Raw genomic sequence first — 17,746 nt, forward strand, 5'->3', positions numbered from 1 at the left:
CTGACCCAATTTTCTCATTTCAGGAGGAAAGTTCTGTGGTTCCTCACTCATCAGTTCATGGTGCAGCACATCTTAGATCCCCCTGAAACTTTTCTAGATTAGTGTGAACAGGATTCTTCACATACTCCTATGGTGAAGCCAGTCATATGACCAGCAGTGTTAATGAAAAGAACATCAGATGTGTCCGTTGTCCTTACTTTATGCAGTGGACACAATGATCTTTGAACTGGCAGCATATAGATTGCCTTGATAGGTTAATTCAAAATGAGAGGAATAGATAGAGTCAATAGTCAGAGACTTTTCTCCAGGGCAGAATGGACTGGTACGAGAAGTCATAGTTTGAAGATATTAGGAGGAAGGTATAAAGGAAACGTCAGAGGTAGGTTCTTTACACAGAGAGTCGTGAATGCATGGAATATGTTGCTAGCTGTGGTGGTGGAAGCAGAATCATTGGGGACATTTAAGCAACTGCTGGACATACACATGGATAGCAGTGAGTTGAGGGGTGCGCAGGTTAAGTTACTATATTTTTACATTAGGAACAAATCTCCGCAAAACATCGTGGGCCAAAGGGCCTGTTCTGTGTTGTACTTTTCTATGTTCTATGTTCTATGAAGGAAACAAAATTATGCACGAGCAAGAAAATCTTTAGCAATCCTGAAGTATGAGAATGATTTTCTGCTTTTGGGTGACTGTTTAGATGTGACAGCAGTCAATGCTGAAGTTCCTCTAATTTTGTCTTTTTGTCCAAAATACTTTGTGGTAAATTCAAATGTAGTATCAACAGTCATAATGAACACTGCTGTTCACTCACAAGAATAGAGAATTCACACTATTACATGGTGATAATAATAACCAGACACATGGAACCAGAAATGAACACGAAAGGCCTGAAGTAAAACCCATTGGCAGAAAACCATGAGGCCAGGTCAATAATACAAACTCCAAGATGGGCAATATCCAAAGTCAAATTCAGCAGTTGTGACCAGCTACTAATGGACTTTGAGGCTTACCTAAGCATGAAAACATGACAAACAGGAAGACAGCTAACGATCCGCATCCATGAACACCAACTCGCCACGAAATGACACGACGAGCTATCCTTAGTAGCCACACACGCAGATGACAAGCAACATGAATTCGACTGGGACAACACTACTATTATAGGACAAGCCAAACAAAGAACAGCTAGGGAATTCCTAGAGGCATGGCACTCATCCGCAGATTCAATCAATAAGCACATTGACCTGGACCCAATATACCGACCACTGCAACTGACAGCTGGAACTGACAACCGGAAGCGGCAGATTCTAACCACTACAAATGCCGAGGAAAGATCACAGAAGCGCTTCACAGGAGGCTCGCAAGCACTGAGAATATCACCTGGACAGGGACAAAACGTCTGCAACACAAATTCCCAGCTCGGAGAACAGAACCACAACAACATGAGGTGTTGCATTTTGGTAAGGCAAATCAGTGCAGGACTTATGCACTTAGTGATAGGTCCCTGAGAGTGTTGCTGAAAGAGAGACTTTTGGGTACAAGTTCATAGTTCCTTGAAGGTGGATTCGCAGGTAGACAAGGTAGTAAAGAAGGCGTTTGGTATGCTTGTCTTTATGGGTCAGTGCATTGAGTATAGGAGTTGAGATGTCATGCTGCTGATGTACAGGACATTGTTTAGGTCATTTTTGTAATACTGCATACAATTCTGGTCTCCCTGCTTTCGGCAAGATATTGTTAAACTTGAAATGATGCAGAAAATATTTACAAGGATGTTGCAGGATTGGAGGCTTTGAGCTATAGGGAGAGGCTGAGTAGATGGAGTTGTTTTCTTTGGAGCATCAGAGGCTGAGAGGTGAACTGATAGTTTGTAAAATCATGTGAGCCATGGATAGGGTGAATAGCCAAGATCTTTTCCCCAGGTTAGGGGAATCCAAAATGAAAAGACATAGATTTAAGGTGAGAGGGGAAAGATTTTAAAGGGACCCAAGGGGCAATATTTCATGCACAGGGTGATGTTGGATAGACTGAGCTCCCAGAGAAAGTAGTGGAGGCTGCTATTTAAAAGGCATCTAGATGGGTCCATGAATGTTTACAGGGATATGGTCCAAATGCTGGCAAATGGGAATAGATTAATTTAGGATATCTGGTCAGCACAGACAAGTTGGACCGTAGGGTCTGTTTCCATGCTGTACAGCTCTATGATTCAATGACTGTAAGTACTGAACTGTGAAATGGAGTAGACCACGCAAAAGCTTAAGAAAGAGTGGTTGAAGGTTCATGGCATGCAGGTAACAACAGTAAAAAAAATCAATCAGCAGCAATGTGTTAAGTATTGCAGAAACAAAGTACTTCCAGAGATGAGGAAGAAATGAGGTCTCAGAGAAAATAGTAATGGGAAATAGGAATGCAACTCAGCTAGTTTTATAGAAAATCATGAATGCAAAGGGCACATGGTAGCTCAGTGGTTAACATGGCTCCCTCAGCACCAGGGACCTGGGTTCCATTCCACCCTTGGGTGACTGTCTGTGTAGAGATTGCACATTCTTCCCATGTCTGCGTGGGTTTCTTCCTGGTGCTCCAGTTTCCTCCCACAGTCCAAAGATGTGCAGGTTAGGTGGATTAGCCATGCTAAATTATCCATAGTGTCCAGGGGTGTGCAGGCTAGGTGGATTAGCCATGCAAAATGCAAGGTTATGGGGATACGGTGGGGTGGAGAGGGGGTTGGGAGAGGGGAAGGGGGGATTGGTCTGGATTGGATGCTCTTTGGAGAATTGGTGAGGATTCAATGGGTCGAATGGTCTCTTCCACACTGGACGGATTCAATGATTCAAAGGAAAAGGTCTATGATTCAAAGGCACTCCTAGCTGGCAACTACCTGAAATACATCATTGTAAATAACAGTGTGCATACTTGGCAAACAGCCTATATTTTTATCCTCACAGGAGGGCTCTTGTGAGGGAATGATAATAACCCTAATTCTGAGTCAGAAGGCCTGGGTTCAAGTACCTCATGCTCCAAAAGTGTGCCACAACATGTCTCAACAAGTTGTTTGAAAATGCCTGTACACTGATAGGTCCTTCCAAAACTGTCAGCATGGCCTCCTATACAACTGTGTTTGTTGCTATTGAGACTATACTGTTCAAGTCAATGCCTCTTTTCATGATGCAGTGTTATATTTTGATCTTGTGAAGTGCTTTGGGACATTTTATTACATCAAAGATACATATAAATATTAGTTGTTACTGTTCTAAGTTATGCCTGCAGCTCGCATTTGATTCTGCTTGGATCTCCTTTAGATCGATTTGGTGCCATCAGTCTTCTTGTAATATTTGTCTCTGGGGCTGACTTGTATTACGTGATGAAGGATTATCACTATGTATTTGAGTGACAAGAAATTGTTTATTACATAAGACGTCAATAGGGCACATTTATGTAAGACCAGTTAACTGCATTGACACTGTAAAATTTATTGTGGATCTCCTGAAAGTAATTAGATGTATGGAACATGTTTATATACTAAAACAAAAACAGCAATTGCTGAAGAAATTCAGCAAGTCTGGCAGCATTTGTTGGGAGAAAGCAAAGTTAATAGTTCAAGTACGGTGACTTCTTCACTGAAGAATTTGTTTTTGTTTTAGACATCCGACATCTGCAGTTCTTCATTTATAATATTATGCATGTATAATAGGTTGACGAACAATCAAACCAATTGTATCGTTTCTCACACTACCAGAGACAGTCATCTATATATCGGCCTGCAGAGCTATTCCAAAGCTTCCGAGTTAATCCAGTCAGTAAAAATGCCTTATTCAACAGCTGTTATGTGGTGTAATAGGTTTCTTCTCTTCACCTTTAGTTTTACCAACAGCAACACATTGTGATCTCTGAAATATGAAGTTACTTTTCTGTTTAGTCATAGCAGTGGCACAGAAGCCCTTCTCGGTTTAATTCCCAAAAGAAAGCTCTAGTGGCTATAGGGGTCAAGTCGCACTGGGGGAGGGCAGAATTAGCCTGCAGAACTGGATGATCATCCATTAACATATTGAATTGCAGAGCAGGTTTGAGGGGTCAAATGGCCTCCTCCTGCTCCTATGTTCGAAGTTTCTCTATTCAGCAAAACAGGGTGTAAGCCAGCCACGTGGGTGGGGAAGAGACATTAGGATTTTGAGCAGGTTTTAGAGGCAGATGACCTCCTCCTGCTCCTATCTTCTCTTTTCAGTGAGAGGAACAGACTGGTAGCCTTGGGGTGGAGGATCAAGGTAGAGACAAAATTAGAATGGCGTTGGAAAAGCACAGCATGTCAGGCAGCATCCGAGGAGCAGGAAGATCGACGTTTCGGGCAGAAGCCCTTCATCAGGAAAGTAGAGAGTTGGATGATCAGCTATGATCACATTGAATGGTGGACCACATTGGAGGGGCCGAATGGCCAGTGAGAGGAAAAGCGAGCCAGTTCTGGGTGGGGCAGAGAGGAAAGGGCGGGACAGGGCGCGAGAGAGCGCAATAACGTCCTTGCGAGACACGACGACCGTTGGCCAGTGACGTCAAGGCGAGGCACGCGTGCTCCGCCCTGCCTGCGCACCGATTGGTTACCTGCCGCACGTCTCCTGTGATTGGTCCGAACTAGGGCGGCCGTTCCCGATTGGAAAAAATAACCGCGAACGGGAAGCCGGCGTCGGGAGCGCGGTGGAGGTTCTCCATTGATACTCCCGCCCGGCTGCTTTGCCTCGATCAGAATTAGTGAGGTTCAACACGATTAGATCGAGTTTGTCACGTCGGGGTGGATGGTCAGCGATTGCAAGAGCGAGAGGTTTGTCTTAAAACGAAAACCGAAGTGAACGGACGGTGCATTAAATAAACATGGAGCGATACCATCGTCACGACCTCCATGCTGCCCATTGCGGGGAGAACGATGCCAATCGCAAGAAAATGTTGGCAGCTCCTGGGCCCTCCGACCGGGAAGCTGCCCTCGGACCACAACGTGAGGATTCAGAGAGAAGAAATAAATTCGTAAGTGCTGCAGCAAACTTTCGTCCGTTTCAGCCAGGACCTGGAGACAGTTTGGCTTTATAGAGAATCACCTCCTGTTGCGCATTATTGAGCACTAAACACTGCAGCAACAGCAAAGTACGGGGCAGCTTAGACATTTTTCTGTCCGTTACTTGTTTATAGGCAGTAAGTTACATTTGTTTGAAGTTGCTGTTTTGTGAGATTGATGTTGATACCTAAAAGCTGTCCACATCTTGATGTGTTGGATTTTTACATTGAGTTTTCTGAGCCCTGTGAGTCTGCGTTAATCTGACGTGTATGTGCTGTTGTATCTGGAGGGAGGGGCACTGTCTTTAGAAATTGAAGGAATTTTGTTTATGTTAAAATGTCAGCTGACTTGGACGGAAATTGCCGGACTCAATTCTGCCTTTTTCGTGAATTACTTGTTTCTTTTAGTCATACGATAATGCTAACTAAAATAAATTAATCAGTTTCTGTTAATCGAAAACGACAAGTTACCGTGTCAGTATTTCGAAGATGACGCCAACACTACTTGAAGAAATTATCTGGACAGGATCGTATTGCTATTAGTGTAATATTGAATGTGTGTTAATAAATGCAGAGGAGTTTTGGGAAGAGTTTTTAATCTAATATGGAATGTACTCACAAGCAAGGTAATGTAGATGATGGAATAGAAATTAGGTGAACGCACTGGAGAAAACGCTGGATCTACTGATGGAGAGATCGAAGTTTCTTATCCACTCCAAAATTTGACTTTAGGTCCATTTGGGCCTAACAGCATCTTTCTCTGCTCAAGTGTCATTGAAACTTGACCCACTCTTGGGAAATAAGACGGTGCAGGTGACTGAGGTGTCAGTGAGGGAGCCCTTTGGGATCAGTGACCAAAATTCTATTAGTTTTAAAATAGTGATGGAAAAGGATAGACCAGATCTACAAGTTGAAGTTCTAAGTTAGAGGAAGGGCATTTTTGATTGTAATAAGCAAAGCTTTTGTAAGTTGATTAGGGAGAGATCTTTGCAGATAAAGGGATGACTGGAAAATGGGAAGCCTTCAAAAATGAAATAATGAGTGAGCAGAGACAGTATATTCTTGTTAAAGGTAAGGCTGGTGGGTGTCGGGAATGCTGGATAACTAGAGAAATTGATATTTTGGTTAAATCAAACAAGGAAGTATATGTCAGGTATAGATAGGAGAGATCGAGTGAATCAGTAGAAAAGTATGAAGGCAGAATGAGTATACTTAAGAGGGAAATCAGGAAGGCAAAAAGGAGATGTGAGATAGCTTTGGCAAATAGGGTTAAGGAGAATCTAAAGAGATTTTATAAATACATGTAGGCACAGAAAGGTAAAGTTGTAAATTTGCTCGCTGAGCTGGAAGATTTGTTGTCAGACGTTTTGTCACCATCATTAGTGAGCCACCGCTGAAGCGCTGGTGTTCTGTCCTGCTTGCTATTTGTGTTTTGGTCTGTTGTGCTAGGTGATATCACTTCTGCTGCTTTTCCTGAGAGGTTGGTAGATGGGCTTCAAATCGATGTTTATTGATAGAGTTCCAGCTTTGAATGCCAGGTCTCCAGGAATTCCAAAGTTTTTGTCTTTGTTTAGCCTGTTCCAGGATGGAAATATTGTCCCAGTCGACCTGCTGTCCCTCATCGCCTGTGTGTTAGGATTCAAGTGATAGTTGGTCATGTCTTTTGGTGGCTAGTTGGTGCTCATGTATCCTGGTGGCTAGTTTCCTGCCAGTCTGTCCAATGTAATGTTTATTGCAGTCCTTGTATTTTGTATATGATGTTCATTCTATTATTGGTACAGGGTCCTTTCGATTCATCAAGAACGCTTTGTGTGTTTGGGAGGTTAGTGGACTACCACGATGCCAAGGGGCTGGAGTAGTCTTGTTATCTCCTAGATGTCTTTACTGGTAGTGTGGCTACAGGCTCTGGGCATGTTGTGTCTTGTTTAAGTTTGTTTAAGAATTGGCAGACTGCGTTTTCTCGGGTACCCGTTGTTCTTGCATTCGTTGTATAGGTGCTTTTCTGTGGCATCTTGTAGTTCATGGGTGCTGCGGTGTGTTGTGGCTCATTTAATAATATTATGATGCAGCTCCATTTGTGGGTATTGGGATGATTGCTTCTGTAGTTGAGTATCTTGTCTGTGTGTGTCGCTTTCCTGTAGATGCTGGTCTGCAGTTCTCCATTGGCTTTTTGTTCTACTGTGACATCGAGGAAGGGGAGTCTGTTGTTGTTCTCTTACTCTTTGGTGAAGTTTATACTAGTAAGAATGTTGGTTAGGTGTTTGAAGGTTTCTTCTAATTTGCTTTGTTTCGTGATGATAAAGATGTCTTCCATAAAGCGGATCCAAAGTTTGGGCTGGATCTTGGGGAGGGCTGCTCCTTACAACCTCTGCGTAACTGGTTCTGCCAAGAATCCTGATATTGGTGATTCCATGGGTGTTTTATTGATTTGTTTGTAGGTCTTGTCGTTGAAGGTGAAGTGGGTTGTGAGGCACAGATCTACTAGTTTGAGGATGCTGTCATAGTCATAGTCATAGAGATGTACAGGTTGGAAACATGTCCTTGCTGATGGAGTTGGTGCTGTCTGGTGTTTGTGTCCTTGGGTTCGCCAGTTTTTCTTTGACCAGGGTGACATTTATTGATGTGAACAGGGCTGTCACGTCGAAGGAAACCATGACCTTGTTGACCTTTACCTTGGTGTCTTTGTTGTTGAGGAGTTTATTGGTGGAGTGGCAGGAGTCTCCTGCAAGGCATTTCAGTTTGTGTTGAAGTTCCTTTGCTAATCTCTATGTTGGTGTACTTCTACATATTCTGAAACCTCATAGCCTGGCGCATACTCTGTTTCTCTATTACTGTAAAGCTTGGGGATCAACTCTGGTTCATTAGAGTGCAGGATGGCATGCCAGGAATAGCACCACCATTCTTAGTCAAATGTGGTGTTAACATGATGAAGCTACAACACAGGAGAGTTCACATGTGAAACAGCATAAGCAGCGAGTGTAGACAGGGATCCCTCAACAAACAACTCAAATCTAAGCACTGGAATCCTGCCACATCCAGATATGAATGGTGGTGGTCAATAAGCGACCTATTGGAATAGAAAGATCCACAAATGTTCCCATCTTAAATGATGGGGGCACCCAACATATCAATGCAAATAACAAGGATGAAACCTTTGCAAACAACATCAGGCAGAAATGCCAAGTGGATGGTCCACCCGAGCCTCCTTGGGAGATCTGTAGCATCACAGATGCCAGTTTTCAGTCAATTAAATTTATTTTCTACATATCAAAAATCAGCTGAAGACATTAGAGCAAAGTTGTGAGACCTAACTATGTTGTATCAATAATACTGAAGATATATGCTCCAGAACATGTTGTGAATCAAACCAAGCTGTTCAGCACATCTACAATGCTGGCATCTTTCCAGCAAAGTGGAAGATGAAAATTGGATGAAGCCAATTACTGTGAAGAGAAATCAGAGTTAATATTTTTCAGGTCCAGTGAGTTCTCTTCACAGATGCTGCTCGAGCTTTTCCAGAAATTTCTGTTTTTGTTTCTGGTTTATGGCATCTGTAGTTTTGGTTTTAACTTGGTCAGTTACTACTCCGTGAATGTGCTCTTGATCATCAGTGAATGGAAGATGTCACCAAGTATAGTATTTGCTTTGCAATAACCTGCTCACTGATGTTCTGTTTGAATTCTGCTGGGATAAATCATCTCTTGACCTCATTTACAGCCTTCATTCAGACATGGAGAAAAGAGTTAAGTTGCAGTGGTGAAATGAGTGTTTGCCACTAACGTCAAGAGTGCATTTGACCAAGTGTGGTATTAAACATGCTGAGCAAAACAGCAGTCGATGGAAATTGGGGAAAATTATGAGCTGGTTGGAATCATACCTTCTGCAAAAGATGTTCTTGCTTGCTGGTCATCTCAGCTCCAGGACATCTTTTACAGGAGTTTCTTGGCAGTGTCCGACACCCAAACGTCTTCATTTTCAGCTGCTTCAATATTGACAGCAAGGTCTGAACGACATTCAGGCTTGGCTGTAAAGTGACGACTTACAGTTTGCCAAACAGATGCTGGGCAATGATTATCTGCAACAAGAGCAAATCTAACCATCATCCCTTGCCTTTCAGTGGCATTACCATTGCTAGATTCCCCCAATATCAACATTGTGGGAGTTTTCATTGATTGGAAATTGATTGGATGAGCCGAATAAGTACTGTGGCGACGAGCAGGCTAGAGTTGAGGAAATTAGGAGCGCTGAGTGCTCCCCAGTACCCGTCCACAAAGCACAAGTCTATTCAGACTCTCATGATAGCTCAAATCTTTTAACCCTGGCAACATCTCAGCCCAATGGCCCATCTGATCAAGATCCCGTTGTAATCCAAGGTAACTTAATTTGTTGTCCACTACACCTCCAATTTTGATGTCATCTGCAAACGTACTAACTACCCCTCTTATGTTCACATCCAAATCGTTTAAATGTATTTCCAGGAATATCCTCCCGAAGTACAGCAGGAATGCTATTCCTTATCAAAAACGCATTCCCCCTCCTCCCTTCTATTGAGAATGTGTATAGGGTATAAGGAGGCAGGGCCCACAAGGTAAGATTTTAAACCTCTCGATATTCCTGTATGCCGGAGACTTTCCCCTCACTCGATTGCGCTCTATTCTACAAACGGTAGAGATTCCTCAAACGGTAATTAGTTCAGTTGAGCGACACGGTTTCACAAGCGCTCTGACAGGCAGAGGTTCAAGTCCTCTGCACAGTACTGGGGTTCAAATCCTCTGGGGTGGGTTTGGTTGAGGTTTGAGTCCTCTGCACGGTATTGGGGCTCGGGTCTACTGGGTCGTTTGATTTGAGATTGAAGTCCTCCACAATGTGCTGAGGTTCGAGCTCTCTGTGTCTAAGTGGGATTCGAGCCCCCATGAGGAGTAAAGTGAGAAAAGGATTAAAGTCCCCTCGTGGTGAAATTTGAGGCTCTGCGAGTCTTTGCTCAGGGGGAAGAGTTTGGCTTCGATTGTGGCGCCATGTGGTCCGCTTCGAGGGCTTTCTCTTTTTATAAGAGTAAATTAAGTGAGAGGATGCAAAAAACCCCCCGAGAAAACGCTGAAATTAAGGTTGTACTAATACTCGGGTTGCAAAAGGAAAGTTTCAATGTATGTTGTGCCATGCTGTGAGCGTTTGATGATTAAAAATTTCCGTTTGTTCAAATACTGGTTCGGAAATTCCTTTTTAAGTAACTGTTTTGCCTTGTTTGAATCAGAATCTCAATTCAAAGTGTTTTGTGGGCTATGTAATGGGGCTGATTTAGTTTTACGTTGAAATTGTACAATATTATGTTCATTCTAAAATTATCAAACTTGTAACCTTAAGGCAAATTGACTGAGTGCATTGAGCTCTAAATTTGTTTGAAATTCTACAATGCCTGTTTTTAAAAAAAAAAGTTGTCAGTGATCATGCTTTAGCTAGTTGAGAGTATTATGTTATAATATCTTTGCGTTTTTGTTATCCTCACCGCTTTCATATTAGCCAAGTATCAATTTGTTAAAAGAAAATAATTTTTGAATAACCTGAATGGAGGTACCTGACAGTTTGATTTCAGGACCATTGATTGTTCTTTGTAAATTACTGAATTGTTTAGGCAATTCAAAGAAGGTTGAAATAGGCAGACACAACTTAGTGTGGTTAAATGTGTGACTGTCGTCCTACTGCTACCTACCTTGGCAAGGAAGAAATGAGAGAGGAAATTCAAAGATACTTTCAGCAGCTAACATCTTCTCTAGACTTTCTCTATTCACAGGTAAAGCATGCCTGTGGATCACTGCCCACCCTTCCACAACCTGATTCAATCAGCTCCTTCGTCATGAGCATGCAAAGTGAAGAAGCTAACAACAATGAAGAGGAGGACAGCACGCTTTTTGTCAGTGGCCTTCCTATGGACATTGAACCACGTGAACTTTACCTTGTCTTTCGATCATTTAAATGATATGAAGGTTCGTTGATCAAGCTAACATTACCACAGCCAGGCTTTGTTACATTTGAAGAGTAGAGTGGGAGCAGAAGCAGCAAAGAGTGCTGCATTCACCTAGCCTGCAGGTGCAACTGCTGCACTTCACAATCAGATGTGCTGATATCCTCCATCTGAAGCATCTCTGGAAGGATGGAAGACACGTCAGTTTTGTGAAGCACTTAACTGCCCTTATCCAAGAATTCCGATTTCTCTGAGGAGTAATGCAAGAGCAGACTGAATTATTTTTCAGGTTGGACTTTACTGAAGGAGGTTTTGGAGAACTGGCTCGTTTACACTTGACTTGGAGGGGATAGAGTGGTCACTAAGCACTATGGATCTAAGAACTTTACTGGTGTATTTTTTTGTCCATGTGGGAGGATTCTTCACACTCTTTAACAGCAAAAATTACTAGTCCGTTACACATTGAATGCTACCTCATCTTGTTAAGTAGCTCTACATAGTGAATGTTTTTCTACCTTGTAAACCCACTACCTTTGCCTGTAGCACGTCATTGTTAACTGTAAGTTCTTATTTGTTCTGAGTTACGCTCAGCTGAAGCTCTTGTTTCACAAAACTTATTGAGTTCTTTGAGGATGTTACGAGACAAGTTGATGAGGGTCGAGCGGTGGATGTGGTGCATATGGACTTCAGTAAGGCATTTGATAAGGTTCCCCGTGGTAGGCTCATTTAGAAGGTAAGGAGAAATGGGATACAGGGAAATTTAGGTGTCTGGATACAGAATTGGCTGGTCGACAGAAGACAGCGAGTGGCAGTGGAAGGAAAGTATTTTGCCTGGAAGTCAGTGGTGAGTAGTGTTCCACAGGGCTCTGTTCTTGGGCCTCGACTCTTTGTAATTTTTATTAATGACTTGGATGAGGAGATTGAAGGATGGGTTAGTAAGTTTGCAGACGACACAAAGGTTGGAGGTGTCGTTGACAGTATAGAGGACTGTTGTAGGCTGCAGCGTGACATTGACTGGATGCAGAGATGGGCTGAGAGGTGGCAGATGGAGTTCGACCTTGATAACTGCAAAGTGATGCATGTTGAGTACAGGATTCTTAGCAGTGTGGAGGAATAGCGGGATCTTGGTGTGCAGGTACATAGATCCCTTAAAATTGCCACCCAAGTGGTCAGGGTTGTTAAGAAAGCATATGGTGTTTTGGCTTTCATTCACAGGGGGATTGAGTTTCAGAGCCGTGAGATCTTGTTGCAGCTCTATAAAACTTTGGTTAGACCACACTTGGAATACTGTGTCCAGTCCTGGTTGCCCTATTATTGGAAAGATGTGGATGCTTTGGAGAGGGTTCAGAGGAGGTTTACCAGGATGCTGCCTGGAATGGAGGGCTTATCTTGCGAAGAGAGGTTGACTGAGCTTGGACTTTTTTCATGGAATAAAGAAGGGAGAGAGGGGACCTAATTGAGGTGTACAAGATAATGAGAGGCATAGATAGAGTTGATAGCCAGAGACTTTTTCCCGGGGCAGAAACTGTTAACACGAGGGGTCTTAGTTTTAAGCTGTTTGGCAGAAAGTATAGAGGGGATGTCAGCGGCGGGTTCTTTACGCAGAGAGTTGTGAGAGCATGGAATGCGTTGCCAGCAGCAGTTGTGGAAGCGAGGTCATTGGGGATATTTAAGAGACTGCTGGACATGCATATGGTCACAGAAATTTGAGGGTCCGTACATTAGGTTTACCTTACATGAGGATCAATGGTCGGCACAACATCGTGGGCTGAAGGGCCTGTTCTGTGCTGTACTGCTCTATGTTCTATGTTCAACTTAACTCTTTCCCTGCCTGCTTATACCCGATACACATTTTTGTTCCCTCCTTTTATCATTTCATGATAACCAATGGCATTTCATAAGACTCTAACTGCCAATATTTAAGCAAGTTATTGACACACAGCATACAATGATTATAACAACAAAAATTACTACCCGTTTCAGCAACTACTCATTGTTATCTTTGCTCTGAAAAACAGTGCTTCAAGCTAACTTAGTAGTTATGGTTTATATTTAAAAAATTTAATTGAGACAGATCTCAATAAAACATATAATCTAGAATGTCTACTCACTACTGTAATCTTACTGCAAGTTTACATGTTTAAAGCTATGTACTTATCTGTTCCTGTGCTGTGAGCTCACCCACACTGGTTCCTCCAAAGTCAGCTGTGAATTTCGCTGTTTGTTAATTTTTCTTAGACTTGCTCCGATGTCCACAGGTATATGAACACAAACAGCAAAGGCAGTAACTGTGCAGATTTACTCTGTCTCCCTCACTAACCATGTGGTTGCTGCCTTTTGTCTGTTTTCCTCCTTTCAAAAGTGGTGTTTGTTTGATCTTTTTCCCCAAAGTTCCAAAACAACATAACAGCTTGTAAAAACAGTAAAGCTGCTCCTGCAATTCAAGGAGACCACCTCCAACACCTAAAATTCCTCATGACAGCCACAATTTTTTCCTATCCTCCATCTTGGATTACCCAGAAATTTATAGCAAAACATTAGTGTCATTACAACCCATTCCAAAAGTTGAAAGACTTAACAGCAATTTAGGTTTGTTCAGAATATCATTTCAGTTGCATGACACTGTAATGTTTGCAATAACTTCTGTGTCTTACGATCCTGCTCCACAGCTACCTGATAAAGGGGCAGTGCTCTGAAAGCTAATGCTTCCACATAATCCTGTTGGACTATAACCTGGTGTTGTGATTTTTAACTTTGTCCACTCCAGTCCTCTGCATCTGCAGTCCTTACTTTCCTTAACAACTTCTCCTTCCAATCTTCCTACCAACTCCAAACCAAAGGAGTAGCCATGCTATGTCTGCTTCTTCGTCGGGTATGTGGAACAGTCCACCTTCCACAGTTACACCGGCATCAACTCACACCTGTTCCTCCGCTACATCGGTGACTGTAATGGTGTCGCTTCATGCTCCCATGAGGTGGTTGAACAGTTTATCCACTTCACCAACACCTTTCACCCTGACCTCATTCACCTGGACCATCTTGGACACCACCTCCCCTTCCTGGACCTCTCTATCTCCTGGATGTCTCCATAACCACAGACATATACTACAAGCCCACCAACCCCCACAACTATCTACACTACACCTTTTCCCACTCACCTTCTGTGAAAACACCATCCCTTATTCCCAATGCCTCCACTGCATCTCTTCCCAGGTTGACCAATTCTACCTTAGAAAATCCCAGATGGTGTCCTTCTTCCAAGATCGCAATTTCCCTTCCCATGTGGTCAACGCCCTCCAGTGCATCTCCTCCACTTTCTGCACCACCGCCCTTGAACCCCACCCCTTCCAATGCAACCAGGACAGGAAGTGCAAAGCCTGTGCCCATGCCACTCCCCTCAACTCTGTCCAAGGCCCTAAAGGATCCTTCCACATCTGACAGAAATTAGCCTGTACCTCCAACAATAACATCTACTGCATCTGTTGCACCCGATGTGGTCTCCTCTACACTGGGGAGACAGGACGCCTAATTACGGATCGTTTCAAAGAATATCTTTGGGACATCAGCACCAACCAACCCCACCTCCCATGGCTGAACACTTCAACTCTACCTCCCACTCAGTCAGGATATGCAGGTCTTGGGCCACTTCCATAGCCAAACCCTTACCACCCACATATTCCGCCTTGGGAGCCTGCAACCACACGGGATCAGTGTGGACTTCAACATTTTCCTCATTTCCCCTCCTCTTCCTCCACACCCCACACGCTATCCCATTCTCAAATCGCCAACTCTGCACCGCCCTCCTGACCTGTCCTTCACCTTTTCCATCTATCTGCTCCATCCTCCTCTCTGACCTATCACCTTCTCCCTCACCTTCATCAACCTATTGCTTTCCAAACAGCCTTCCCCAACCCCCTCAATCCACCTAACCTCAACCCTTCCCATTTATCTCCAAGTTCCCTTGGCACCACAAGCCTCATTCCTGATGAAGGGCTTATGCCCCAAAACATTGATTCTTCTGCTCCTTGGATGCTGCCTCGCCTGCTGTGTTTTTCCAGTACCACACTCTCAACCCTACTCCAGTCCAACACTGGCACATCACGAGTGTTCTATTTTTAGGCAGTAACATATGTGGGAATGCCATCACCTGCATTTGCCTCCACAAGTCACTGACTTGGAATGATATTGCCATCAGTTCGGTGTCACTGTGTGAAAATCCTGGAATTCTTCCCTGACTACATTGTAGGTGTACCAACTTGAGTCAAGAAGTCACCTCGCTGCTACCTTCTCAAGTGCAATGAAGGGTTGGAATTTAATTCTGGCCCAGCCAGCAAAGGGCACATCTCCAAAATGAATTTAAAACATGTATGAATGTATACACTATTTAGACAGCACTTTCCAAACAATCTGAAATTCACTGCACGGAAGAAGGCTTCTTGATTCATTGTGCCCGCAGTGGCTCTCTTACTTACGGCCAATCTCTTGCCTATTCTTCATAAACTTGCACCCTTTCTTGTTTCAAATAATCATCCAATGCTTCTTGAATGCTTCCATGACATTTCTCGGCAGTGCATTCGATACTGTAACTATTTGGTGTAAAAATGTTTTTCTCATATAATCCTTGCTTCTTTTGCATATCACTTTAAATCAACACCCTATCATTCTTTTTTTATGAGAGGGCACCTTATGTACTCTTTCCAGCTTGGTCATGATTTTGAAAACTTCCTGTCAAGTCTCCCCTCAGTCACCTTCTCTCGAAGGAGAACAGGCCCAACCTCTTTAAACTATCCTTTTCACTGGTTCTGTTAGGTCCTTTTCCTGAGGTTTCACACATGAGATGCAATTTGCACACACTAACTTCTGCAAACAGTTAAAGTTTATTAAAGCTTGTACAAGCTAGGTGACCCCTTTGACCCTCTTCGCAGACATGCAAAGTCAAGTCAGAGGCCCCGAACAAAGAAGAAACATTCCCTTTATTCAGGTCAGTTGGTAATGCTCACAGATACTGTGGCCGTTCCCTCACAGTCACATGTTACTCCAAGTAGGAGAAAGTGAGGTCTGCAGATGCTGGAGATCAGAGATGGAAATGTGTTGCTGGAAAAGCGCAGCAGGTCAGGCAGCATCTAGGGAACAGGAGAATCGACGTTTCGGGCATTTCCTGAAGAAGGGCTAATGCCCGAAACGTCGATTCTCCTGTTCCCTCGATGCTGCCTGACCTGCTGCGCTTTTCCAGCAACACATTTCCATCTCTGTTACTCCAAGTACAATGATAGGATGAGGTCATCCTCAGAGAATGTAAATGTAAATGTAAATGCCCTAATCCTGGGGACTCATTATGTAGACCATTTCCTGACTCAGTGGTTCCCCAAGATAATATAGGTGTGATATGTCCTAGCTTCTGGGGATGGCCGTAAAAGCACTTCTGAATGGAAAGCACTGAATGATAGTTTAATAATAGGGGAGTAGTAACAAATGACTGTCTAAATGGAGTGGGAGTCATCCGCATTCCTGCATGAGTCGACCCCAACCACTTACAGGATGTTCAGTTAGTGCAGTTTAACCCTTTAATATTAATGTCGAGAGAGATATTCCAATTTAATCTTTTAACATTACATTCCACGCTTATCATTCCATGATAACCACCTAGATGGGGCTACAGGTACAAGATCCTTTATCCAAAATGCTCGGGATCAGTTGTTTTTCAGAATTCGGAATTTTTTGGTTTTCAGAATGTGACTGTTTGTTTAATGGTGAAATTTTAAAAATTCTTACCAGAGAAGCAGATTTCTAACTAAGAATGTGCTTGGCCATGCCCCCTGCCCGTGTCGCATCTGAGTGACACACATCGAATGGGTGTCAACTTGGGTTAACTGTTTGCTCACCAAACAACCTTGTTAACAAGAGAAAAAAAAACTTCACAAAAAAAATCTTCGGTTTTCAGAGCTTTTTGGTTTTTGGATGTTCGGATAAAGGATCTTGTACCTGTACTACCTTCTTCATAAGAATCTTCCTGCCAGTTTAAGCAAGTTATTGACACAACATACAATTATTATAACGCCAGAAATTACTAGTCCATGCAGTAGTTAAGATCTTCCCACGTGGAAAAATAATTCACCAGTAAAGTTCTTAAATCCACAATCCTTAGTGACCACTCCACTCCCTCCAAATTGAGTGGAAACAAGCCAGTTATCCAAAACCTCCTTCAGTAAAATACAACCTGAAAACAAAATTCAGTCTGTCCTTGCACACCACTCCACGGAGAAATCTGAATTCTTGGATAAAGGAAGTAACAAAACTGACGAGTCTTCCATCTTTCCAGAGATGCTTCAGATGGAGAACATTCTTTGCTGCTTCTGCTCCCACTCTGCTCTTCAAATGTAACAAAGCCTGGCTGTGGTAATGTTAGCTTGATCAGCGAACCTTCATATCATTTAAATGATCGAAAGACAAGGTAAAGTTCACGTGGTTCAATGTCCATAGGAAGGCCACTGACAAAAAGCGTGCTGTCCTCCTCTTCATTGTTGTTAGCTTCTTCACTTTGCATGCTCATGACGAAGGAGCTGATTGAATCAGGTTGTGGAAGGGTGGGCAGTGATCCACAGGCATGCTTTACCTGTGAATAGAGAAAGTCTAGAGAAGATGTTAGCTGCTGAAAGTATCTTTGAATTTCCTCTCTCATTTCTTCCTTGCCAAGGTAGGTAGCAGTAGGACGACAGTCACACATTTAACCACACTAAGTTGTGTCTGCCT

The 17,746-nt window shown here is 43.1% G+C and overlaps 1 protein-coding gene across 2 annotated transcripts in view; it reads left to right on the forward strand.

Annotated features, from left to right (window-relative positions):
* The first annotated feature begins 4,643 nt into the window (after nucleotides 1–4,643).
* LOC122550431 (protein diaphanous homolog 3-like) overlaps nucleotides 4,644–17,746 on the forward strand; it is a 577,944-nt gene continuing 564,841 nt past the window's right edge. For both annotated transcript variants that reach the window (XM_043691160.1, XM_043691161.1), the window contains exon 1: nucleotides 4,644–5,010. In XM_043691160.1, the coding sequence (XP_043547095.1) occupies nucleotides 4,861–5,010 (150 nt within the window). In that variant the 5' untranslated portion in view covers nucleotides 4,644–4,860. The remainder of the gene's footprint in view (nucleotides 5,011–17,746) is intronic.

The sequence above is a fragment of the Chiloscyllium plagiosum genome, chromosome 6 (assembly GCF_004010195.1).
Source record: "Chiloscyllium plagiosum isolate BGI_BamShark_2017 chromosome 6, ASM401019v2, whole genome shotgun sequence".
NCBI lineage: Eukaryota > Metazoa > Chordata > Chondrichthyes > Orectolobiformes > Hemiscylliidae > Chiloscyllium > Chiloscyllium plagiosum.